Here is a 24,409-nt window from a genome sequence, read left to right as displayed (position 1 = left end):
GCCAACACTCCATAGGCCTTCTTCACAACCCTATCAACCTGGGTGGCAACTTTCAGGGATCTATGTACATGGACACCTAGATCCCTCTGCTCAGCCACACTTTCAAGAACTTTACCATTAGCCAAATATTCCGCATTCCTGTTATTCCTTCCAAAGTGAATCACCTCACACTTCTCTACATTAAACTCCATTTGCCACCTCTCAGCCCAGCTCTGCAGCTTATCTATATCCCTCTGTAACCTGCTACATCCTTCCACACTATCGACAACACCACCGACTTTAGTATCATCTGCAAATTTACTCACCCACCCTTCTGTGCCTTCCTCTAGGTCATTGATAAAAATGACAAACAGCAACGGCCCCAGAACAGATCCTTGTGGTACTCCACTTGTGACTGTACTCCATTCTGAACATTTCCCATCAACCACCACCCTCTGTCTTCTTTCAGCTAGCCAATTTCTGATCCACATCTCTAAATCACCCTTAATCCCCAGCCTCCGTATTTTTTGCAATAGCCTACCGTGGGGAACCTTATCAAACGCTTTGCTGAAATCCATATACACCACATCAACTGCTCTACCCTTGTCTACCTGTTCAGTCACCTCCTCCTTATGAACCTCAAGCCCTTCTAATCTACTAGCCTGAATCTCAGTAATCTCCTCGACAACATTGTCTTTTTCCTGTGTGAATACTGACGAAAAATATTCATTTAGCACATCTCCTATCTCCTCGGACTCCAAGCACAACTTCCCACTACTGTCCTTGACTGGCCCTACTCTTACCCTAGTCATTCTTTTATTCCTGACATATCTATAGAAAGCTTTAGGGTTATCCTTGATCCTACCTGCCAAAGACTTCTCATGTCCCCTCCTGGCTCTTCTTAGCTCTCTCTTTAGGTCCTTCCTAGCTAACTTGTAAGTCTCGAGCGCCCTTACTGAACCTTCATGTCTCATCTTTACATAAGCCTCCTTCTTCCTCTTGACAAGTGTTTCGACTGCCTTAGTAAACCACGGTTCCCTTGCTCGACCACTTCCTCCCTGCCTGACAGGTACATACTTATCAAGGACACGCAGTAGCTGTTCCTTGAACAAGCTCCACATATCCATTGTGCCCATTCCCTGCAGTTTTCCTCTCCATCTGATGCATCCTAAGTCTTGCCTCATCGCATAATTGCCTTTCCCCCAGATATAACTCTTGCCCTGCGGTATATACCTATCCCTTTCCATCACTAAAGTAAACATAATCGAATTGTGGTCACTATCACCAAAGTGCTCACCTACCTCCAAATCGAACACCTGTCCTGGTTCATTACCCAGTACCAAATCCAATACGGCCTCGCCTCTCGTTGGCCTATCTACATACTGTGTCAGGAAACCCTCCTGCACACATTGGACAAAAACGTACCCATCTAAAGTACTCGAACTATAGCGTTTCCAGTCAATATTTGGAAAGTTAAAGTCCCCCATAACAACTACCCTGTTGCTTTCGCTCCTATCCATAATCAGCTTTGCAATCCTTTCCTCTACATCTCTGGAACTTTTCGGAGGCCTATAGAAAACCCCTAACAGGGTGACCTCTCCTTTCCTGTTTCTAACATCAGCCCATACTATTCAGTAGACGAGTCCTCACTAAACGTCCTTTCTGCCACCGTAATACTGTCCTTGACTAACAATGCCACCCCTCCCCCTCTTTTACCACCTTCCCTGAGCCTACTGAAATATCTAAACCCCGGCACCTGCAACAACCATTCCTGTCCCTGCTCTATCCATGTCTCCGAAATGGCCACAACATCAAAGTCCCAGGTACCAACCCATGCCGCAAGTTCACCCACCTTATTCCGGATGCTCCTGACATTGAAGAAGACACACTTTAAACCACCTTCCTGCCTGCCGGTACACTCCCGCAACTTTAAAACCTTACTCATGACCTCACTACTCTCAACCTCCTGTATACTGGAGCTACAATTCAGGTTCCCAAGCCCCTGCTGAACTAGTTTAAACCCTCCCGAAGAGCATTAGCAAATTTCCCCCCCAGGATATTGGTACCCCTCTGGTCCAGGTGTAGACCATCCCGTTTGTAGAGGTCCCACCGACTCCAGAATGAGCCCCAATTATCCAGAAATCTGAAACCCTCCCTCCTGCACCATCCCTGTAGCCACGCGTTCAACTCCTCTCTTTCCCTATTCCTCGTCTCGCTATCACGTGGCACGGGTAACAACCCAGAGATAATAACTCTGTGTCCTAGATCTAAGTTTCCACCCTAGCTCCCTGAATTCCTGCCTTACATCCCTATCCCTTGGCAGCTGGTTACTGTTTAAATTCAATCAATAATCTGCAATTGGAAATGAGCTGGGGGCAGCACTGGAGGGGGGATTGTGGTGTGAGGTGCTGCGGAGGGTGAACGCCTCAACTTTGTGTGCAAGGCTGGGGTTGATACAGCTGAAGGTGACAAAAGTCTAGGATGAGCTGGCTATTTGAGGGGGTGGAGGATTTCTGTAAGCGATGCGGGAGGGGCCCTGCGAAATATGCAAATATGTGTTGGGCCTGCTCGAAGCTGGAAAGATTTTGGAGGGCGGTTTTCCACGCCAACACGCAGGTTTTGCGTGTTGATATTGAGCCTGGACCCTTGGAAGCCATATTCGGGATGTTGGACTGGGCGGAACTGAGGGGACTATGGGTGGGTGGGTGGGAGTCTCATGTGCTGGGTGGGTTTTGTTACCGTTGGGAATTGTAAAAAATGTTTAAAATTTGGGATAAAAATACTTTAAAAAGTAATGTCGACCATGGAACCATTGTCAATTGTCACTGCCATCCTTACCCGGTCTGGCCTATGCGTGACTCCAGATCAACAACAATGTTGACGGCCCTCTGAAATGGTGTGGGGTCAGCCACTTGGTCAAGGGCATTTAGGGATGGACAGTGATGTCCATATCCCGAAATAACTTTCTAAAATCCTGTTTGTTTCAATGAGGCCACTTCCAATTTACTCACCAATCCAGTGAGCCTCCAAGGCTCCAATATCCTTCCTTAAATATGCAGATAAAACACACACTCCAGATGTGGCCCTACACAGCACTTCATTTCTGTATTGCAATCCAATTGCAATAAAGATCATCGTGCCACGTGACTGCGCTCGAATGCTCACTTTGTTCCTTGACGAGTACACCCAAGTGTCTCTAAACATCAACATTTAGAGGTTTCATACCTTGAGAAATGTACTACTTTTTATATGGCCACACTTCCTCACATTATAGTCCACCTTGTTACCCACTCACTAACCTGTCCAAATCTCTTCGCAACCTCTTGTGTTCTACTCACAACTTGCATTTTCACTTTGCTTTGCACCATCAGCAAACTTGGATACATTACTCTCGGTCTCTTTATTGAAGTCACTGATATATAGATCCTTCCGGCACACCAATAGTTACCCACTGCTAATTTGAAAATATCCTGTTTATCCCGCTCTCCGGAACATATAAATTAGGAGTAGGCCATTCGGCCCCTCGAGCCCACTCAGGCCATTCAACAAGATCACCTTAACGGTCCTCCGATCTGATTGTGGCCTCAACTCCACATTCCACCTGCCCTATAGCTTGGTGACTAACAAGGGAATAAAAAGTTATCCACTTCTGCCTGAAAAATATCCATTGACCCTGCCACCACCACTTTCTGGGTAATACTAACCTGTCTCACAACGATCTAAACCCTGCTCACATTAGAGTTCCAAAGATTCACAACCCTCGGGGGGAAAAAATCTTCTCATCTCCACCTTAAATGGGAGACCCCTTATTTTTTACACTGTATTCATCCGTTCCAGTCTCTCCCACAACAGGAAACATCCTTCCAGCATCCACCCTGTCAAATCCCCTCAGGACTTTGCAGGTTTCAGTAAGATCACCTGTTAAACCACCAGGGGCTGGTTTAGCACTGGGCTAAAGAGCTGGCTTTTAAAGCAGACCAAGGCAGGCCAGCAGCACGGTTCAATTCCCGTACCAGCCTCCCCGAACAGGCGCCGGAATGTGGCGACTACGGGCTTTTCACAGTAACTTCATTGAAGCCTACTTGTGACAATAAGCAATTTTCATTTCATTTTCATTTAGTTTCTTTTTTCATTATTTTCTAAATTTAAAGGGTATAGGCTCAGCCTGTCCAACTTTTCTTCACAAGAGTAATAGAGATCTACAGCACGGAACAGGCCCTTCAGCCCATCACGCCTGCGCCGGTCAAAAAGAACCACCTAACTATTCTAATGGTATTTTCCAGCACTTCGACCATAGCCTTGTATGCCTTGGCATCGGAATTGCTCGTCTAAATAACCCACCGTGTCCTCCCCACCCCAAATCCTAGGCATCAGTCAAGTAAACCTTCTCCAGTGAGTCTCCTCACTCAGAAGACTGAAACCTTCTTTGAACTGCTTGTAACGCCTTTATACCCTTCCTTAAATAAGGAGGCCCAACACAGTGCACAGTAGTCTAGATGTGGTCTCATCAACAAATGTAGTAAAACTTCCCTACTTTTATATTCCATTCCCCTTGCAATAAACAACAAGACTCCATTGGCCTTCCTCATAACCTGCTGCTCCTGAACACTAACGTTTTGTGATTCGTATATCAGGACACACAGAGGTTGGCACGGGTGGCACAGTGGTTAGCACTGCTGCCTCACGGCACAGAGGACTCGAGTTTGATCCCAGTCTGTGTGGAGTTTGCACATTCTCCCCGTGTTTGCATGGGTCTCACCCCCACAACCCAAAGATGTGCAGGGTAGGTGGATTGGCCAGGCTAAAATTGCCCCTAAATTAGAAAGAAAAAAGAATGGGGTACTCTAAATTTATTTTTTAAAAAGGACACACTGATTCCTCTGTACCTCAGCGTTCTGCCATCTCTCCCATTTAAATAACATGCTTCTTTCCTATTCTTCCTGCCATACTTTACCGCTAGAAACATAGAACCCTGGGGATGTATACCATCAGATCCTGGGGATTTGTCAGCTGTTAATCTCTAGTTTCTTTAATAATATTATCAGCAGAGAAAAATTACTTTCAGCACACCTATTAGCTTCTTGGTCACTCTAATTTCTGGTGCGTAATTTGTGTCTTCTCGTATTTTATTTAATAACTTTAGAGTACCCAATTCTTTTTTTCCAATTAAGGGGCAATTTAGTGCGGCCAATCCACCTACCCTGCACATTTTTGGTTTGTGGGGGTGAGGCTCACGCAGACATGGGGAGAATGTGCAAACTCCACACGGACAGTGACCCGGTGCCGGCATCGATCCCGGGTCCTCAGTGCTGTAGGCAGCAGTGCTAAGCACTACGCCACCGTGCCGCCCGATCTTCTAGTGTTTCAGACGAAAATGCACCATCAATCGTTCAGATGTGATAAATTCCATGCATCTTTCCTTGTGGGAGGAGGGTGGACCTTAATGCAACCTGCAGAGAGCCACCGGTGTGCTCGAGGGATCAGTGTCATGAAAGGTGAGACAAGTAATTCTTCCTGGACTAAATGCAAGTACGTGACCAGACTACAATGAGAAGAGCGCACCTGTTGTTGCAGCTCCTCCAACATTTATCCGATAGGGTAACTCACCCTAAACCAAATACAGACAGCAACCTGCTACAGCAGTTGGACAACCTCATGGAGAAATTGGATAAAGGTCTCCAAGCCAAAAGTCCACAAACTAGCAAATGTCAATAAATGCAATATGCATCTAACACCTGCCCTAGTAATGGCCAGTGTAGTGGGAGCTTTATTCTGTATCAACCCCATGCTATATCTGTCCTGGGAGTGTTTGATGGGCACAGTGTAGAGGGAGCTTTATTCTGTATCAACCCCGTGCTGTATCTGTCCTGGGAGTGTTTGATGGGGACAGTGTAGAGGGAGCTTTATTCTGTATCAACCCCGTGCTGTATCTGTCCTGGGAGTGTTTGATGGGCACAGTGTAGAGGGAGCTTTATTCTGTATCAACCCCGTGCTGTATCTGTCCTGGGAGTGTTTGATGGGCACAGTGTAGAGGGAGCTTTATTCTGTATCAACCCCGTGCTGTACCTGTCCTGGGAGTATTTGATGGGGACAGTGTAGATGGAGCTTTACTCTGTATCTAACCCCGTGCTGTATCTGTCCTGGGAGTGTTTCATGGGGAGAATGTAGAGGGACCTTTACTCTGTATCTAACCCCATGCTGCACCTGTCCTGGGAGTGTTTGATGGGGACAGTGTAGAGGGAGCTTTAATCTGTATCTAATGCCATGCTGCACCTGTCCTGGGAGTGTTTGATGGGGACAGTGTAGAGGGAGCTTTACTCTGGATCTAATCCCGGGCTGTACCTGTCCTGAGAGTGTTTGATGGGGACAGTGTAGAGGGAGCTTTACTCTGTATCTAACCCCGTGCGGTACCTGTCCTGAGAGTGTTTGATGGGGACAGTGTAGAGGGAGCTTTACTCTGTATCTAACCCCGTGCTGCACCTGTCCTGGGAGTGTTTGATGGGGACAGTGTAGAGGGAGCTTTAATCTGTATCTAATGCCATGCTGCACCTGTCCTGGGAGTGTTTGATGGGGACAGTGTAGAGGGAGCTTTACTCTGGATCTAATCCCGGGCTGTACCTGTCCTGAGAGTGTTTGATGGGGACAGTGTAGAGGGAGCTTTACTCTGTATCTAACCCCGTGCGGTACCTGTCCTGAGAGTGTTTGATGGGGACAGTGTAGAGGGAGCTTTACTCTGTATCTAACCCCGTGCTGCACCTGTCCTGGGAGTGTTTGATGGGGACAGTGTAGAGGGAGCTTTACTCTGTATCTAACCCCGGGCTGTACCTGTCCTGGGAATGTTACTTAGGACAGTATATACTAGAAGCTTTGCTCTGTATCTGAGCTGTGCTGTCATTAGTTTAGGTGGGCTCAACAGAGATGATTTACCCTCCAACTTAAACATCCTTTACCTGATCTGGGATGCTTAAGGAAAGCAATGAGCTAGAAACCTGATCTAATTGTTGCATTACACCTGTAATATTAAATAAGAATAAATCAAAGTGTTTTAATTGTAACAAATATCTGAATAGAATGGGGGGGCGGGGTCATAAAATGGTTCCAGAGAAATATGTCTTTACCTTGGCAGGGCAGAAGCTGTAATCCCGCTGATGTGATCCGATAGCAGCCTCTCAGGTCTAATGTCCTTAACCTGGATGACAAGTGCAGCAACTTTACCAGAACTTCGTCCGTGACCAGCGAGAATGATGACGTGGCCAAGCACAACTCCTCCAGCTCGGAGAATCCGACCTCCGGTGAAACGATCATTGTGCAAGCCTTTGGGAACCAGGTTAAGTTCAGCAGCCTCAGCACCTGCACAAAAAAGTGGGAGGAATTTCTCAGTGCCTGAACCATAATGGACGGGGTCTAAACTGCGAACCAGTGTTGCTGAGAACGCAGAAGAACATAAGACTGGAATGCATATATTGACCAAGTACTCCGGTCAGTGCTGACAGGCCGTACTGAAGATCTGGCACAGGCCATCCTGACTTGTAAATATATCGCCATTGCTTCACTATCACTGGATCAAAATCCTAGAAATCCCTTCCAAACAGCACTGTGGGTGTACCTACAGCACATGGACTGCAGCAGTTCAAAGTGGCGGCTCACCGCCTGCTTCTCAAATGCGGTTAGGGCTGGGCAATAAATACTGGCCTGGCTGGAAACACCCCCGTCCCCTGAACAAATGTATATTCAAAAACTAAAAGGCCATGTTCGTGCAGTGGCATGGAACTCTGTCAATAAACATCAAAGTATGTTGAGATTTCTCTCGTTCTATTCTTCAACTTGCTATTATAATTAGAATAGTAGCCCGATAGGACGGATTTGAACTGTGAGTTGTGGAAGTAATGGGCATGAATTTGAAGATGAAGGTGAGTTTAGAGATAGGCATTAGATTATCAGAACAGAGGGTTGAGATTGTATTTTTATTTTTAAAAGGGGGGGGGGGGAAATAGACTCGGCAGGAGGCATTACTCCTGAAATACCTGCAGCCTGGGACAGCCTGCCTGCAGCATCTCAATGCAGAACTGGAAGTAGGGGTTGGTCTGCTTGATTTCCGTGTTCACCTCCAGTAACCGAAGTTCAGTGCAGCAGCCCGCCTACAGGACAGAAACACAGGAGAAAACAGGTGAGTAAAGCAGGGACTCAATTGGGAAATGCGTCACTCTGTCCGATGTTGTCCCACAAACTCGTTCCTCTCTGCCCCGTCGCCCTGCAAATTTATCCTTTTCAGATTATGATCCAATTCCCTTTGAAAGCCTTGGCTCCCAGCACACACACAGGCAGTGCGCTCCAGATCCGAACCTCTTGCTGCCCATTCCACCAACCTATCTATGTCTTTTTGAAGATCTACCCTATCCTCCTTGTGACACGCAATACATCCGAGTTTCATATAATCCATAAATTTTGAAATTGTGCCTTGTATATGAATAACCTAAACACGGGTGTACATAGGGAAAAGCAAGGGTCCTAACATTGACCACTGGGGAACTTCCCCGGTCTGAAAAACGTCCATTAACCACTATGTTTGGCCCTATGTCAGTCGGCCAATTTTGTATCCATGTCCCTTTTATTCAATGAGCCATAACTTTACTCAAATGTCTGTTGAGACACTTTATCAAATGCCTTTTTGAAGTCATGTCTGTACATCACAGTAATACCCTCATAACCCTCTCTATTACCTGTCAAATAGCACGTGCAAGTTAGTGAAACACAATTTGCCCCTAACAAATAAAAGCAGTAACTGCTGGAAAAACGCAACAGGTCTGGCAGCATAGAATCACTACAGTCGTGCAGGAAGAGGCCATTCGGTCCATCAAGTCTGCACCAACCCTTTGGAAGGGTACCCTACATGGGTCAGGCCACCACTCTTATCGCCTTAACCCAGAAACCCCACCTAACCTAACCTTTTGGACACTAAGGGGCAATTGATCATGGCCAATCCACCTAACCTGCTCATCTTTGGACTGTGGGAGGAAACCAGAGCACCCGGAGGAAACCCACGCAGACACAGGGAGAAAGTGCAAACTCCGTACAGACAGTCCCCCAAAGGCCGGAAATGAACCCGGGTCCCTGCAACTGTGAGGCAGCAGTGCTAACCACCGTGCCGCCCCGCATCTGTGGAGAGAGGGAAAAAAAAAGAGTGTTAATATTTCGAGCAGATGCTGCCAGACCTGCTGGGTTTTCCCAGCATTTACTGTTTTTATTTCAAATTTCCAACATCCGCGGTAATTTGTTTTTATAACAAAACAGATTAACTGCTCGTTGGATAGGTCAGCTGTGGTTCAACTAGTAGTAGTGGGGGCTTCAGCGTTTTAGAATTTAGATAAACGTCTTGATGAAGGGACTGATGGTAAGGTTACTAAATTTACTGATGTGGAGATGCCGGCATTGGACTGGGGTGAGCACAGTAAGAAGTCTTACAACACCAGTCAAAATCCAACAGGTTTGTTTCGAATCACTAGCTTTCGGAGCACAGCTTCTTCAGGTGAGGAAGAGGTGGGTTCCACAACCACATATATAGACAAAGTCAATGATGTAAGATGATACTGAATGAGTGTCTTTGCAGATAATTATGTTTTTACAGGTCCAGATGTAGCGACTGGAGAGAGGGATAATCACAGGTGTGAATTGTCATGTTCCATTACATTCACACCCCCACCAACTGGCCTGGGCTTGTGAAATCCTGCCAACTGGTCTGGCTTGAGACAATTCACACCTCTTTTAACCTGTGATTATCCCTATCTACAGTCGTTCTGTCTGCACCTGCAAAGACTTAATTACCTGCAAAGACTCGCATTCAAAGTTAGTCTTGCATCATTGACTTTGTCTATATATGTGGTTGTGGAACCTACTTCTTCATTCACCTGATGAAGGAGCTGCGCTCCGAAAGCTAGTGATTTGAAACAAACCTGTTGGACTTAGACTGGTGTTGTAAGACTTCTTACTAAATTTACTGATTACACAAAGATAGGTGAATTGTGAAGAGGACGTAAGAGGCAACAGAGGGAGAGATAGGTTAAGTGAGTGGGCACAAATCTGGCAAATAGAGCATAATGTGGGAAAATGAGAAATTGCCCACTTTGTCAGGAAGAATAAAAAAGTTTATTATCTGCTTGAGGTGCAGAGGGACCTGGGTGTCTTGGTTCATGAATCACAAAAGGCTGGTATACAGAGGTGCTCCTTCCATACGAGACATTAAACAAAGGGTCTGTCTGTCCCCTCAGGTGAAAGGATCAAATGGCACTATTGAGAATTATCTACAGTATCCCGATCAATATTCATACCTCAATCAATATCACTAAAACAGATTATCTGATCACTAACAGATTTGAGGGAAAATGCGGTTTACAAATTGGTTGCAATGTTTCCTACATTACAGCAGTGGCTATATTTCAAACAATACTCCTGTGATGAATGTAGGAATTTCAGATATATATTGTATTATACCATCGAATTTACAGTGCCGAAGGAGGCCATTTGGCCCATCAGGTCTGCACCAGCCCTGGGAAAGAGCACCCCACTTAAGCCCACACCTCCACCCCATTAACCCAGTAACCTCACCTAACCTTTCAGGACACTAAGGGCAATTAGTGGACTGTGGGAGGAAACCTGAGCACCCAGAGGAAACCTACACAGACACGGGGAGAAAGTGCAAGCTCCAAATCAGACAGTCACCCGAGGCCGGAATTGAACACGGGTCCTTGGAGCTGTGAGGCAGCAGTGCTATCCACCGTGCCACCAGGCTGCCCTATGTCACTGATGCAGTAATGGTTAAAACTCTGGATTGTGTGTGTATCTGACTGCTGCAGTCTTTTTTTAAGTCATGGTTTAAAAGAGTGACACTTTGACACAGTTGCAATTAAAGCGTCATAAAATATCTTAATTCATTCCAACCATGTATATTATCTACCTGAATAGGGCTAATAGAAAGAAGGTTCCCTGGGAAGTAGAAAATTAGAGGCATTTTGTTTAGCCTGAGTCAGATGGTCATAACCCAGTTAGTCGGATAGTAAATGGGAGGGGCCAGTGGCTGAAGCAAACAGGTGCTGAGTTCAGTTTAGTTTGGGATGTGAACAGGCCAGCAACTTCTGGAAAAATAGTTTAATAAAATGATTGGACCGTGAACAGAACAGGAGCTTTTTGCTAAATGCTGGGAAGTTAACACAAGCAAGAATCTGCAGCTAGTTCCTGAAATATCTCTCTCTCAAAGCAGTTTATCGAAGACATCTCTATAAACCCTAGTATTTCTGGCTCTGTTAATTGTATTTAAAAGTGGGTTTTGACCGGAGATGGGTTTGCTCAAGTGGAGATAAAAAAGATAGTAGTTGGGAGATAAAGTGTTTCATTTAATTGTTAAGTCCTGTTTAATTGGTAATTGTAAGCTAGTTTCTTGTATGATGTTAAGGTCAGATTAATACGGTGTTAGTAATAAAGTTTTAATATCATCTATCATCCTCTTCAATCCTTCTTTAAAGTCTGAACAGCTCAGTCTGCCAAACCATTTGAAGCTGGATGAAAAGGCATGGTACGCACACGGTGTACTCCCATTTCTTTGCATAAACTCTTGGAACAACTTGTCCGCAAATGTTGTACCATGTCATAAACGAGAGAATGGGGCAGCACATTGGCGCAGTGGTTAGCACTGGGACTGCCGCGCTGCGGACCCGGGTTCGAATCCCAGCCCTGGCTCACTGTCCGTGTGGAGTTTGCACATTCTCCCCGTGTCTGCGTGGGTTTCACCCCCACAACCCAAAGATGTGCAGGTTAGGTGGATTGGCCACACTAAATTGTCCCTTTTGGGAAAAAAAAATAATTGGTTACTCTAAGAAATGAGAGAATCCAGTAACCTATGAGTTGCAAAGACTTGGTGTAGTTTCTCTACGGTACTGGCAGCTGTAATGTTGTATGAAGTATACTTCCCAGTTACAATGTACATCCACAATGACTAAAGTCATGCGGACCCATAAAAAGGCAAAATCCACATGAATTCCTGAACAAGGACGATCGGGCCACTCCCAAGGATGTAATGGTGCTTGTGGAACCATCTAGATTGAGATGCAGAACAGGATTTTACTTTGTTCTCCAAATCCTGGTCCATATTAGGCCACCAAACATACGACCTGGCTAGACTTTTCATTCGAGAGGCACCGGGATGAACCTCATGGATTTCTTCAATATTTGCGAATGACCAGGGGGAGGATAAACTACTCCCGACCCCCACAGTATGCAACTGTCCGGCAGACTTAACCCATCTTTGTGCCTCACATAAGGCTTCAACCCACCATCTTCTCTGATAGATGGCCATCCTTGCATCAAATCTTTTAACTTGTGACAGAATGGGATCTCTGCCCATGCACTGTTTAATTTGAGTTTTTAAGCATTCATTGGAGATTGTGCAAGTCTCTAGTAAGAAAATCATCTTCGGAGGACACAATACCTGTGATGGTAAATCCGGTAAAGGGACGATGACTCAGTGCGTCCACGTTAGCGTTGTCCTTTCTTGCCCTGTACACGATGCTGTACTGATACCCTGGCACTGTAAGCACCCACGCAAAATTTTTGCTGAAGCCATGGGAGGAATACAATTTGACTCGCTGAGAAGGCTCATCAATGGCTTGTGGTCAGTGCACATGGTGAATGAGCGTCCAGAGAGGTACTGGTGGAATCCTTTTACCACAAAAACGATAACTAAACCTTCTTTGTCCAATTGTGAATACGCCTTTTCATCCTTCGTCAGTGTCCTGAATGCAAAATCAATGGGTTCTATGGCCCGTCCTCCATTACATGAGAAATGTTGATGGTCACGTACTGCTTCAAATCTTCCTCCAGCAACAGCCTGGCTAATGTCCAGCTTTGAAAATGTCTTGTCTCCGGTTCTTCCACCCTCGGCAACAGGTAAGCTTGGAAACCTTATTAATGAGAAGTTTGTCATCTCCACATACATGCACAGTACCATTTTAAGAACAGGAACAACTGGAGCTGCCCAATGTGAAATCGGAATGGGCTCAATGATTTCTCGCCTTTGCAGCCACTCCAACTCCTCTCCTCCACTTTGCCTTTCATGGCATAGGGCACTATCCTCGGTTTGAAAAGCTGAACAATTTAACTACAGTGCCCTGCAATGTACCCAGTTCATCTTTGAAAACCGCAGGATATTTCAAAACAACGTCCTCTGTCGCATTTGTGTGTTTTATCTCACCCCAGTTCAACTGAATTTTCCTGAGCCAGTCACGTCCCAGTAGACGAAGCCCATACCCTTTTACTACCAGGAGCCATGCTCTTGCTTCTTGGCTGTTATCTGCAAAGTTTACCTATAACGCTCCAAGCAATGATATTTGTCGCCAGTGTACACCCGAAGATTGATTCCTGTCTGAATGAGGGCTGGTGCCTGCTTAGAGACCCAAATCTTCCTGAAGATGTCCTCATCGATTACCAATGCAGAGGCTCCTGTGTACACCTCCACCTTGATTTTCTGTCCATCGACCTCCACTGTCGAATAAATAGGCGTGCACGTCCCTCATTTGTAATAACATGTTGTAAGAGTGCTCCTCTCTTTGGTCTGAGCTTTCTAAGTGGTGCACCGTGGACTTCCTTGCATTTGAAGTTTCCCTGCTCAGCCACCGACTTTCTCTTAGTGCCCCGGCACTTCTTCATTAAACCTTCGTGCCCCTCTTGTTGCACTGGTGACAAACAATTTCCATAAACTTACAATGATGCGCATTTAGTGTGTGACCCTCCACACCTAAAACACACCACTGTCTTCACCTTTTAACTTGCAGCTTCTTTTTCTACTTGATACAGTGCACCTGCCTGTGTGTCGCCCTTGGTCTTCCGAATATCTTTTGCATTATTAGCAGCCATTTTCCATGCCCTGAGAAATTTCTAGAGCCTTCTTAAAAGGAAGTGCGACTTCTCCCAGCAAACACACCTGAATGCTGGCCTCGTTAATGCCACAAGCTAGTCTGTCCCAAAGCATGTCTTCCAAAACTGCCCCAAACTCGCAATGTTCAGAGAGCTGGTGCAATTCAACAACAAAGTTAGCTAGACTGTCCCATCTTTTGAAAACATGGAATTTGCCCAATTACGGAGGGCTTAGCATTGTGGCGATCCTAAACAGTGTAACTAATTCTGAAAATGGAAATGTCCCCAGTTTCCATGGTGTGGTTATATTTCTCACTAGCTTGTAAGTCTTCGCCCCACACACTCAGGAGAATTGAGCACTTTCTAGCCTCGTCGGTGATCCCATTTGCCAAGAAAAAGTGTTCCAATCTTCCAAATATTCAGCCCAGTTCTCATTCTCTTCCACAAACTCACTGATACAAACTCACTGATAGTCCCAAACATAGAGGTGCTGCTAACTTGTCTTCCGTCGGCAAACTTAGAATGTGTTGAAACCCAAATTTTGTTTATTCTCGTTGCCAAAAAACTTGACCTCAAAAAGGTGGTTGAAACGCTAATCTCAAAGTTAAAGTTAATCTTATTTAATATATAAAAATATATGGACTGAAAAACAGGAGCAGCTAGTTAAACATCGAAATAACAATAACAGATTAGAAATAGAACTAACGAATTAAATACAACTAATGACATCACTGCACTTACTGATTACATCAGCATGGATTTAAATAAGAAGATGCATAATAACAATAGTCTATCACATTTATTAAAACCCAGATTTTAAGAGGCATTACTATTTCTTGATCTATCTCGTTTTCTATCCTGTTGCTATCATCACTGTGACCTTTCCATTCGAGTTTGTCAATCTGGAAATGCACTTGGAGTTTGTGATTTTGATCATTGGTGTGTGGATCAGAAGCAAAGGGAACTAGGTTCAAGAAGTGGATCAACCTATGAGCCCTTCATCCAGCTGCAGGGATGTGTAAATGAAAAGATATGTAATAATAGAAGGTTGGGAAGTGGAAAGTCCCGGAAGAAAACAAAATTTTCAGTATTGTTATTGAAAAAAAAAAATTTTGTCGAAGCTTTTTCTCTTGCACTTATCAGGATATTCGCAAGAAAACAAAAAAATTGCATTTAGTTAACATCTTTCACAAACCCAGAACTCTCAAGTGCTTTAGAGCGAATTCATTATTTGAATGTCGTCAGTGCTGTAATGTAATTTGCATACAGCAAGGTCTCATAAACAGCAATGTGATGAATGATTAGATAATCTGCTTTTTTTAAAGTGATGTTGGTTGACGGAGACCAGGGAGAACTCCTCTAACTCTTCTTCAAGGAATACTTTATGCCTCAACTTTCATCCAAAGTCGACACATCCACAGTACAGTCCCCCCTCAGTACCAAACCGATACCCTTCTGTTCCAGAGGCTACCCCACTAAGCCATGGGAAAGATGAATGATATCAACCGGAATGCATGAAAAAGGTGATCTTTAACCAAGCAAACTATTAATTTGCGCATTGATCAAATGAGACCAATGTAAACCAGACAGACTCATTCAGCCTCTCCGCCTAGCCAGCCGGATATAAAACTGGATCCCTGCTTGTATAATGGTGATGATATCCATGTTGAATGTACTTTACATACCGCAGAATATTTCCCCCTCGCACACCATAGCCCAAATAGAATGGGTTCCCAAGAAATTAAAATTACAGGACAACAGGGGAAAGGCAGAAGAGTAGGATTAAATGAATTGCTCTAGGAGAGAGTCATCATGTACAGAATGGACCAAATTACCTCCTTCTGCACGATGTGGAGATGCCGGCGTTGGACTGGGGTGAGCACAGTAAGAAGTCTTACAACACCAGGTTAAAGTCCAACAGGTTTGTTTCAAACACTAGCTTTCGGAGCACTGCTCCTTCCTCAGGTGAAACCTGGAGGAAGGAGCTGTGCTCCGAAAGCTAGTGATTCGAAACAAACCTGTTGGACTTTAACCTGGTGTTGTAAGACTTCTTACTGTGCTCCTTCTGCACGGCTAACCACTATGATCGATTCTAAATTGACGATGTGCTTACCACAATGGCATTGAAGATGTTGTGCAGGCGACTGCTGTAGGTCACACAAAGCTGTTTGAGATTCGAACCTGCTGCTTCAAGAAAACAAACAACAGCTGCAGTGTCAACCTGCAAAGAGGAACACACAATACGACAGTCAAAACTAAAATAAATCATTCTCTGTTCCGAAAGCTCCAATTGACCAAGTCTCAGCATCTTTTTCAGGGGCTTAGTGAGGAAAAGGAACTGGGAGATGTGGCAGCAAACGGACAGGTTGGAAAGATTGAGGGGGGGGGGGGGGGTTCTGATAACACTGATTTTGCAGTGACGGTGCCAGAGGAGGAACATTCAACAGTACTGCTGTATTACCAGGAGTTGAACAGGTCGCAAATCAAGGGAGCAGTGTCATAGACAAGGTGAGCTTGGAGAGGACGGGGCATTCAGAGGAGTATAAGATCTTCTGTTCAGGAAGAGTTTGATCTGATCTGGACTGAGGTTTCAACCCGGGCTGCAGTTGACGCATCCACTGCAATTCTAGAATCATATTTCCAATTACAGTGGCAGCAGAAAGTAAATATCAAGGAAAAGATCGCAAAAGGGTCACAGCACTGATCTTTTATAAAACGGGCATGAAACTATTGTGGATTTTCGGTTCAGCTCGGAGAAGGATATCAATACTGAGGAAAGGAACACTCTCTTAACTTGGGTTACCAGTGACAACGTCAAGCAGTTCAGGGTTAGGTGCAGAATAAAGCTTTCTTTACTCTGCACAAGCCATTCCCCTCATCTGCTTTTCTAAATGAAGATGGCATCCTTCCATTCATTTCACTAACACTCCAGTAGGCTTTAGATAAAAGCAAATTACTGTGGATGCTGGAATCTGAAACAAAATCAGAAAACACTGGACAATCCCAGCAGGTCTGACAGCATCTGTGGAAAGAGAAGGAAGCTATCGCTTTGAGAGTCTGCATGACTCTTTGTCAAAGACTCAAAATATTAGATCCCTTTTCCTCCACAGATGCTGTCAGACCTCCTGGGATTGTCCAGTATGAAAATCGCTTATTGTCACAAGTAGGCTTCAAATGACGTTACTGTGAAAAGCCCCTAGTCGCCACATTCCGGCGTCTGTTCGGGGAGGCTGGTACGGGAATTGAACCCGCGTTGCTGGCCTTGGTCTGCTTTACAAGCCAGCTATTTAGCCCACTGTGCTAAACCAGCCCCTATTTTCTGAATTTTCTGTTTTTGTTTTACTCCAGTAGACTTAATGAACAGGAGGGTCAATTAATACCGACTGAAAGGTTCCACAAATTTGGATGTGAACAATCCATATAACTGCAGACAGTTCGGGGCCAACAGCAACTAGGAAGGGGGGCAGGGGAAGGGAGAAAGAGGGAGGAAGGAAGGCAAGGGAAGGCACTCACAAGAGAAAGGGGCAGAGGGGGAAAGGAACGCAAGGGAAGCACAAAACAAAGCCCAGGGACAAAGGGAGGAGGGGAGGGGGTCAACACAGGCATCCCCCACCCCAATCCCCCGCAAACAATAAAAACTATTAAGCCCCAGCAGAAAGAAGCGGAACACAATACAGGGCGCCCAGGCAACACTAAGAGGGGAACTAAACTATTAACGAGGGAGGGGGGACCTCATGTAAAAACCGTTATAAACAAGCTTGTTGTAAATACCAGATACACGTGACCAGTTACTCTTCCAGTAAAAACTGGAAAACACCAATAAAATATATATTTTTTAATAATTAATTGCAGACATTACTCTCACAGTCAGCAGAGGGATGTGGTTATTATCGCATCCGCATTGGGATAGATTTCAACCCAGGTCCCAGAATTAATGCCTCACCCACTGTACCAGCCAGCATTTTGAACTGGCATCACAGCCCACTTCTAGCTTCTCCCATTTCCCAAATTAAAGACAGTAGAAGAAAATGTGGGGATCTGGAAGTGGCTTGTGATGGTGAAACAAAAAAAGGGATCACCGGATTAATTGGCAGTAACATTTTTTTTTTTAAAAGGGAAAACAGGAGACAACATTAAGAGTCAAGACTTTCTAAATAACAACCTGTATTCACAAAGTGCCAACTCCTCGCCAGTGGAGAAAAATCTCCCAAAATGCTTCCCAAAGAAGCAACTGGACACAAATGGACGGCATATCAAAGGAGGATCAATCAGAAGTAGTGAAGAAATACAAAGTGGTGGCTGGAATAAGAGACAGTAAGAAGTCTTACAATACCAGGTTAAAAGTCCAACAGGTTTGTTTCGAATCACTAGCTTTCGGAGCGCAGCTCCTTCATCAGGTGAGCTGCGCTCCGAAAGCTAGTGATTTGAAACAAACCTGTTGGACTTTAACCTGGTGTTGTAAGACTTCTCACTGTGCCCACCCCAGTTCAACGTCGACATCGCCACATCATGGAATAAGAGAGGCTGAGTTTGGTGAGATTGCAATTGCAGAGGGCACACTTTCCATACATGCGCTGTCTGAGGTGTCCAAGCCAGTGACCAAAGAGCTCTGATTATTAAAATACAGTAGATTTCCAGAAAAACCGAAGCAGATTAATGGAATTCTCTCAAGACTAAAGTGCCGTGTAGAACTGGCAGTCAGTAAATTCCACTTATAAAGTTATACTTTGCTGTACGTTATTAACCAGACTGCAAACATGTTCACATGCGCTCTAGCCATATAATTTCTTACAAAGGCTAACTGCGACCTGCAAGAGATTGCCATGTATGTAGTGAGATGCAGTGAAAGTGAAAGTGAAAATCGCTTATTGTCACAAGTAGGCTTCAAATGAAATTACTGCGAAAAGCCCCTAGTCGCCACATTCCGGCGCCTGTTCAGGGAGGCTGGTACTGGAATTGAACCGTGCTGCTGGCCTGCCTTGCTTTCAAAGCCAGCGATTTAGCCCTGTGCTAAACAGCCCCCAAGTGTTATTTTGATGATGAATTCATGAACATTACAGAATTATTAAGTTTTTAATTCTACACTCTGAAGTAACTGGGTATCAGCACTGGCAGGAAGACTGATTCAGTTCATTCTGTAACCATGTTCCCAGGACTGAGAAATCAACAGACAGATGGAAGGAAGGAATATTGTGCTGCCCAGATGGAATAGTAACCAGGAAATATGATGTGTACGAGTTGCTAGCAAGGTAAATAGCAACAACTGCTGCAACAGGGCGGAAGCCGATAAACCACACCAAGCATACTAGTGTACAGTTTGCTTACTTAAGGAGGGATGTATTTGCATTGGAGGCAGTTCAGGAATGATTCACTCGGCTGATTCCCGAGAAGAACGGATTGTATTAAATGGAAAGGTTGGGTCTACACTCATTGGAATTTAGAAGAATGGCAGGTGAATCTATTGAAATATAAGGTTCTGGGGAGGGGTGCAGGGTCGATGATGAGAGGGTGTTTCCCTACATGGGGGAAAATAGAGAACTACAGAACTAGGGGGAACAGGCTCAAAAGAAGCCGTCTCCGATTTAACACGGCTAGGAGGAGTAATCTCAAAAAGAGTCATTAATCTTTGGAATTCTCTTCCCCAGAGAACAGTGGAGGCCGGGTCATTGAATACATTGAAGGCCGGGTTAGATATATTTCTGATCTCCAAGGCACTCGAGCATTCAGGGAGACAAGAACAACGTGGTGTTAGGGCTACAATCACATCAACTATGATTTTATTGAATTGTGGAGCAATCTCAAAGGAACAAACGGCCGACTCCTATTTCATAGAATCACAGAATTTACAGCGCGGAAGGAGGCCATTCAGCCCATCGAGCCTGCACCGGCTCTTGGAAAGAGCACCCCACTTAAGCCCACACCTCCATCCTATTCCCGTAAACCAGTAACCCCACCTAATCTAAGGGCAATTTATCATGGCCAATCCACCTAACCTGCACATCTTTGGCCTGTGGGAGGAAACCGGAGCACCCGGAGGAAACACACGCAGACACAGGGAGAATGTGCAGGCTCCGCACAGACGGTGGCCCAAGCCGGGAATCGAACCCGAGATCCTAGAGCTGTGAAGCAACTGTGCTAGCCACTGTGCTGCCGTGCTGTTGTTATCCATAACCCAAAAATTGGAAAAGGTTAGAGAAGGTAACTACAGAATAGACTCATAATAGTTCGAAGCTCCTAGAAACCAGACTAAAGGATAAGACTTTACTAGTTGGTGAATCAATAACAGAGCATAAACTTAGGATTTAGTAATAAAACCATAAAAGGAGAAATTTCCCACATAAGAAAACAGGGAACAATTATTTAAGTCCATCATATTTAAGAGGGAATTAAATCAGTATAGGTCCAAAAAGGTGAGGAATAACGTAGCACCAGCCCAAGCATGATAGGCTGACTGAACTCTTGTTAAAAATGGTGCAATAACTGGAACATACGCTTACAACTCAAGCATGCAACCCCGCTAGACAACTCACCACGGAATGTTGCAGGTTTAAACTTTCCAGCTTCTGACAATGGGTGGCCAATGCCTCAAAGACTTCAGATGTGACACCGGTGCAGTTAGTCAGTCGCAAGGAGCCTAAATGAGGACAGGACTCAGCGATGGTCTGGAAAGAGGAAAACACAGCAACAGTTTAGTATAAAAACGGTCACTTGATTGTACAGAACCTGAATATAGCCATGGTGACAAAGCTTTTTGTCTCGCCTTATCAGGAAAAAAATGCCAAACTTCAAATAATCAGTCATTTATACTACAGGAGAATAGGGTGTTAATTGGCTCGCAAATAGACTCTGTAGCCATGGCATTGCCATGGAGAAAGCAATAAGGAACTATAGACTCCCCACGATAGGTTTAAAGCTTGACCATATTCCTTTTATTTGCAGAGGATTGGTCCCTTTGTACGAATGCATATTGTTTCTACCAAGCATAAATTAACCACAATGTAAACAAGACTGATCATCGTAAATTGGTTGTTAGTGTGGCTATTAGTGCACTCATGATTGATCAGCAAGTGCTGCCCAATCACAAACAATAGGCATTTTATTTGGGGTTTGCAAGCACTCAAGGCTGCTTGAGAAGTGTATTACAAACAACCAAAGGAACATGCGGTTTGATTTGATCTGCCAATCAGGAACATATGTCCTATCTACCTAGCATCACACTAGCAGTGAAATTCATATAAGATATTGCTCAATTATATGACAGGCAGAACATCCTTTTGGGCTGATGGCAGCATCCCGTTAGTGGAAAACACCACTCACATAGTCACTGTGGCATTTTTCACCACCAAGATGTTGCCAGCAGTCCAAAAGGACATTCTGCCTCCCACACAATTGAGCAGCACAGTGTATAAATTTCAGTACCCGGAGCAATGTCAGGCAGTTAATCCATATGTCCATACTACTGGATGATCAAACCAAACAGCATGTTCCTTCAGTTAGTCAGAGCAGGTCGAGCACGGGCCCTGCTCAACGAGCCTAAGTTTGCAAAATCAAAAACAAACATTCTATTATTGGGTGTGATTCAGAGATTGAGCAGTTCTTCCATTTGTCCAAATAAGTCCAAAAGTAAAAGCTTTGGCAATATGTCTCCCTTCTTGGAAATACTGCAAAAATGCCAGAGCAATAGTGAGGCCTGGGACACGGCTTCCAAATCAAACAGGATAAGGTGAAGCCACTTGGACCAGTGTGGGAATTATAGACTCAAAAATTACAGAATTAATGCTTCCCAACAATTTTCATCCCACCTCAATATTAATTATCATAGCGTTTACAGTGCAGGAGGCCATTCGGCTCATCGAGTCTACACCGGCTCTTAGAAAGAGCACCCTAACCCAAGGTCAACACCTCCAGCCTATTCCCATAACCCAGGAACCCCACCCAACACTAAGGGCAATTTATCATGGCCAATCCACCAAACCTGCACATCTTTGGACTGTGGGAGGAAACCGGAGCACCCGGAGGAAACCCACGCACACACGGGGAGGATGTGCAGACTCCGCACAGACAGTGATCCAAGCCGGAATCGAACCTGGGACCCTGGAGCTGTGAAGCAATTATGCTATCCACAATGCTACCGTGCTGCAGATTAAGTTGCAGATCAGGTAAAGTACAGTTCAGATGAAAATCCCTTTAATTCAAGCAATCCTGGCACATACAGTGCAGGAAAAAGCTCACATTTCCTTGCCCCATCAAGCATGCCCAGGTGAGGTGAAATGGAGTAAAGCCTCCACTATAATTCAGTTTAGCCACAATGGTAGAAATGTTCCACTACCAACATCTGGATGCTTATGCCCCCTCATTACCGACATTACAAGCAAACAGTCTGTGCCTTTATCTCCTTTAAATACACAGCTGGTGAAAAGTTACGTCGATTATTATTCTTTTTTTCACATGTTCGTGGGACGTGGGCGTCGCTGGCTGTGCCAGCACTTGCTGCCCATCCCTGAGGGCATTTAAGAGTCAAGCACATTGCTGTGGATCTGGAGGCACATGTAGGCCAAGCCAGGTAAGGATGACAGATTTCTTTCCCTCAAGGACATCAGTGTTTTTACAGCAATCGCAATGGTTTCATGGTCGTGATTGGACTTTTCATTGAATTCAAATTCCATCTGCCCTGGTGGCATTCAAACCCATGTCCCCAGAGCATTACCCTGGGTCTCTGGATTACTAGTCCTGTGACTAGTCCGCTATGCCACTGCCTCCCCTCTATTACCCTTTATACTCAGGCTGTGCCAATGAAGGGAAGGAAACAAATCAAACTTACACAAGATAGAGTACAGAAGCTGAAAAGATTATTCGAAATCGATCCCCCCGTATTTTAAATATTAGCAAGTTTTGCCCTTTACATCTGAGTGACAGAGGGTTAAAGAGTTAGCATTAGTGGCTATCCCTCTGCATATCACTGCACACTGAAAAGCAAACTGCACGCCGCTAATCCAACTGGAAGGCAACCCTTGAATGTCAGTCTTACCTTCATGGTATAACTCACAAGATTGTTCCAATGACAGAGGGAGAACTCCCGAAGCTGTGTAAACCTGTACATTCAAATACAATTGCAGAGGAAATCAGTTTACAACCATACCACAACTTAGCATAAATCAAATGATTCTCTGCCTCTCAAGTCTGAGAACCAATGTCCATCTCAACATTAAAACATTTCAGTAGCTTTTTCTTTGCTACTACGGGTAATAAAGACTTTCTCCTTCTCAAGCGGCTTAGTGAAACCATTGCAAGAAATGAAGATAGGGCCATGAGAAAAGAACGTGGGCCGGGTGACCAACTGCTGGACCAGCTGATATATTGGGCGGCATGGTAGCACGGTGGTTAGCACTGTGGCTTCACAGCACCAGGGTCCCAGGTTCGATTTCCGGCTGGGTACTGTCCGCGCGGAGTCTGCACGTTCGCCCCGTGTCTGCATGGGCTTCCTCCGGGTGCTCCGGTTTCCTCCCACAAGTCCCGAAAGACGTGGTGTTAGGTTGATGAGGGGCTGGTTTAGCACACTGGGCTAAATAGCTGGCTTTTGAAGCAGGCCAGCAGCACAGTTCAATTCCCGTACCAGCCTCCCTGAACAGGCGCTGGAATGTGGCGACTAGGGGCTTTTCACAGTAACTTCATTTGAAGCCTACTTGTGACAATAAGCGATTTTCATTTCATTTCATTTCATGAGGAGGAATTTCTTCAGCCAGAGGGTGGTGAATCAGTGGAACTCTTTGCCGCAGAAGGCTGTGGAGGCCAATTCACTGAGTGTCTTTAAGACAGAGATAGATAGGTTTTTGATTAATAAGGGGATCAGGGGTTATGGGGAGAAGGCAGGAGAATGGGGATGAGAAAATATCAGCCATGATTGAATGGCGGAGCAGACTCGATGGGCCGAGTGGCCTAATTCTGCTCCTATGTCTTATGGTCTTATAGTAGTTTGGACATTCTAAATTCTCCCTGTGTACCCGAACAGGCGCCGGAATGTGGCAACCAGGGGCTTTTCACAGTAACTTCATTGCAATGTAAGCCTACTTGTGACAATAAAGATTATTATATTTCATTGGAGGGGAAGGATTAGATCTCAAGCTCCATAACCATCAGCCTATTGAAAAGTCTACTGCCAATATCCCAGCTTACGCAGTAATATTCAACCATCACCCCTGCTATTGTTATGGTCCCAGTTGGTGTTACTACTGGATGAGAAGATTCCAGAACGGAACCCTGGCTCAAAAGATCGTAACTTTTACTTTTTTTTAAAAACACGGAGGAAGAGAGTCACGGGACCACACATTTCTTTTTCAGCAAGAAAGTATTAAACATGAAAAGTTTAATTAAGATACAATACTCCCCTCTTCGCTTCACAAATATATACCGTTTTCAAAGATAACACCCCACTCTGAAGTCAAATCGTCAATGCCATTCAACCGATCTTCTGTAGATTTCTCTCACAAACCCCCAGATGATTGTCACATGTAGATTTCCAACTCCACTC

At 44.9% G+C, this 24,409-nt stretch overlaps 1 protein-coding gene across 3 annotated transcripts in view; it reads right to left on the bottom strand.

The window, feature by feature from the left end:
• The window catches only part of fbxl6 (F-box and leucine-rich repeat protein 6), a 71,032-nt gene that overhangs the window by 21,571 nt on the left and 25,052 nt on the right, over window positions 1–24,409 (bottom strand). For all 3 annotated transcript variants that reach the window (XM_072507996.1, XM_072507995.1, XM_072507997.1), the window contains exons 4-8: window positions 22,910–22,973; window positions 20,412–20,543; window positions 15,995–16,102; window positions 8,004–8,117; window positions 7,098–7,329 (exon numbers count right to left, since the gene is read on the bottom strand). In XM_072507996.1, the coding sequence (XP_072364097.1) occupies window positions 7,098–7,329; window positions 8,004–8,117; window positions 15,995–16,102; window positions 20,412–20,543; window positions 22,910–22,973 (650 nt within the window). The remainder of the gene's footprint in view (window positions 1–7,097; window positions 7,330–8,003; window positions 8,118–15,994; window positions 16,103–20,411; window positions 20,544–22,909; window positions 22,974–24,409) is intronic.

The sequence above is a fragment of the Scyliorhinus torazame genome, chromosome 6 (assembly GCF_047496885.1).
Source record: "Scyliorhinus torazame isolate Kashiwa2021f chromosome 6, sScyTor2.1, whole genome shotgun sequence".
Classification (NCBI taxonomy): domain Eukaryota; kingdom Metazoa; phylum Chordata; class Chondrichthyes; order Carcharhiniformes; family Scyliorhinidae; genus Scyliorhinus; species Scyliorhinus torazame.
Note: the sequence above shows the minus strand (reverse complement) of the source record. Positions and strands in the feature narration are given on the sequence as shown.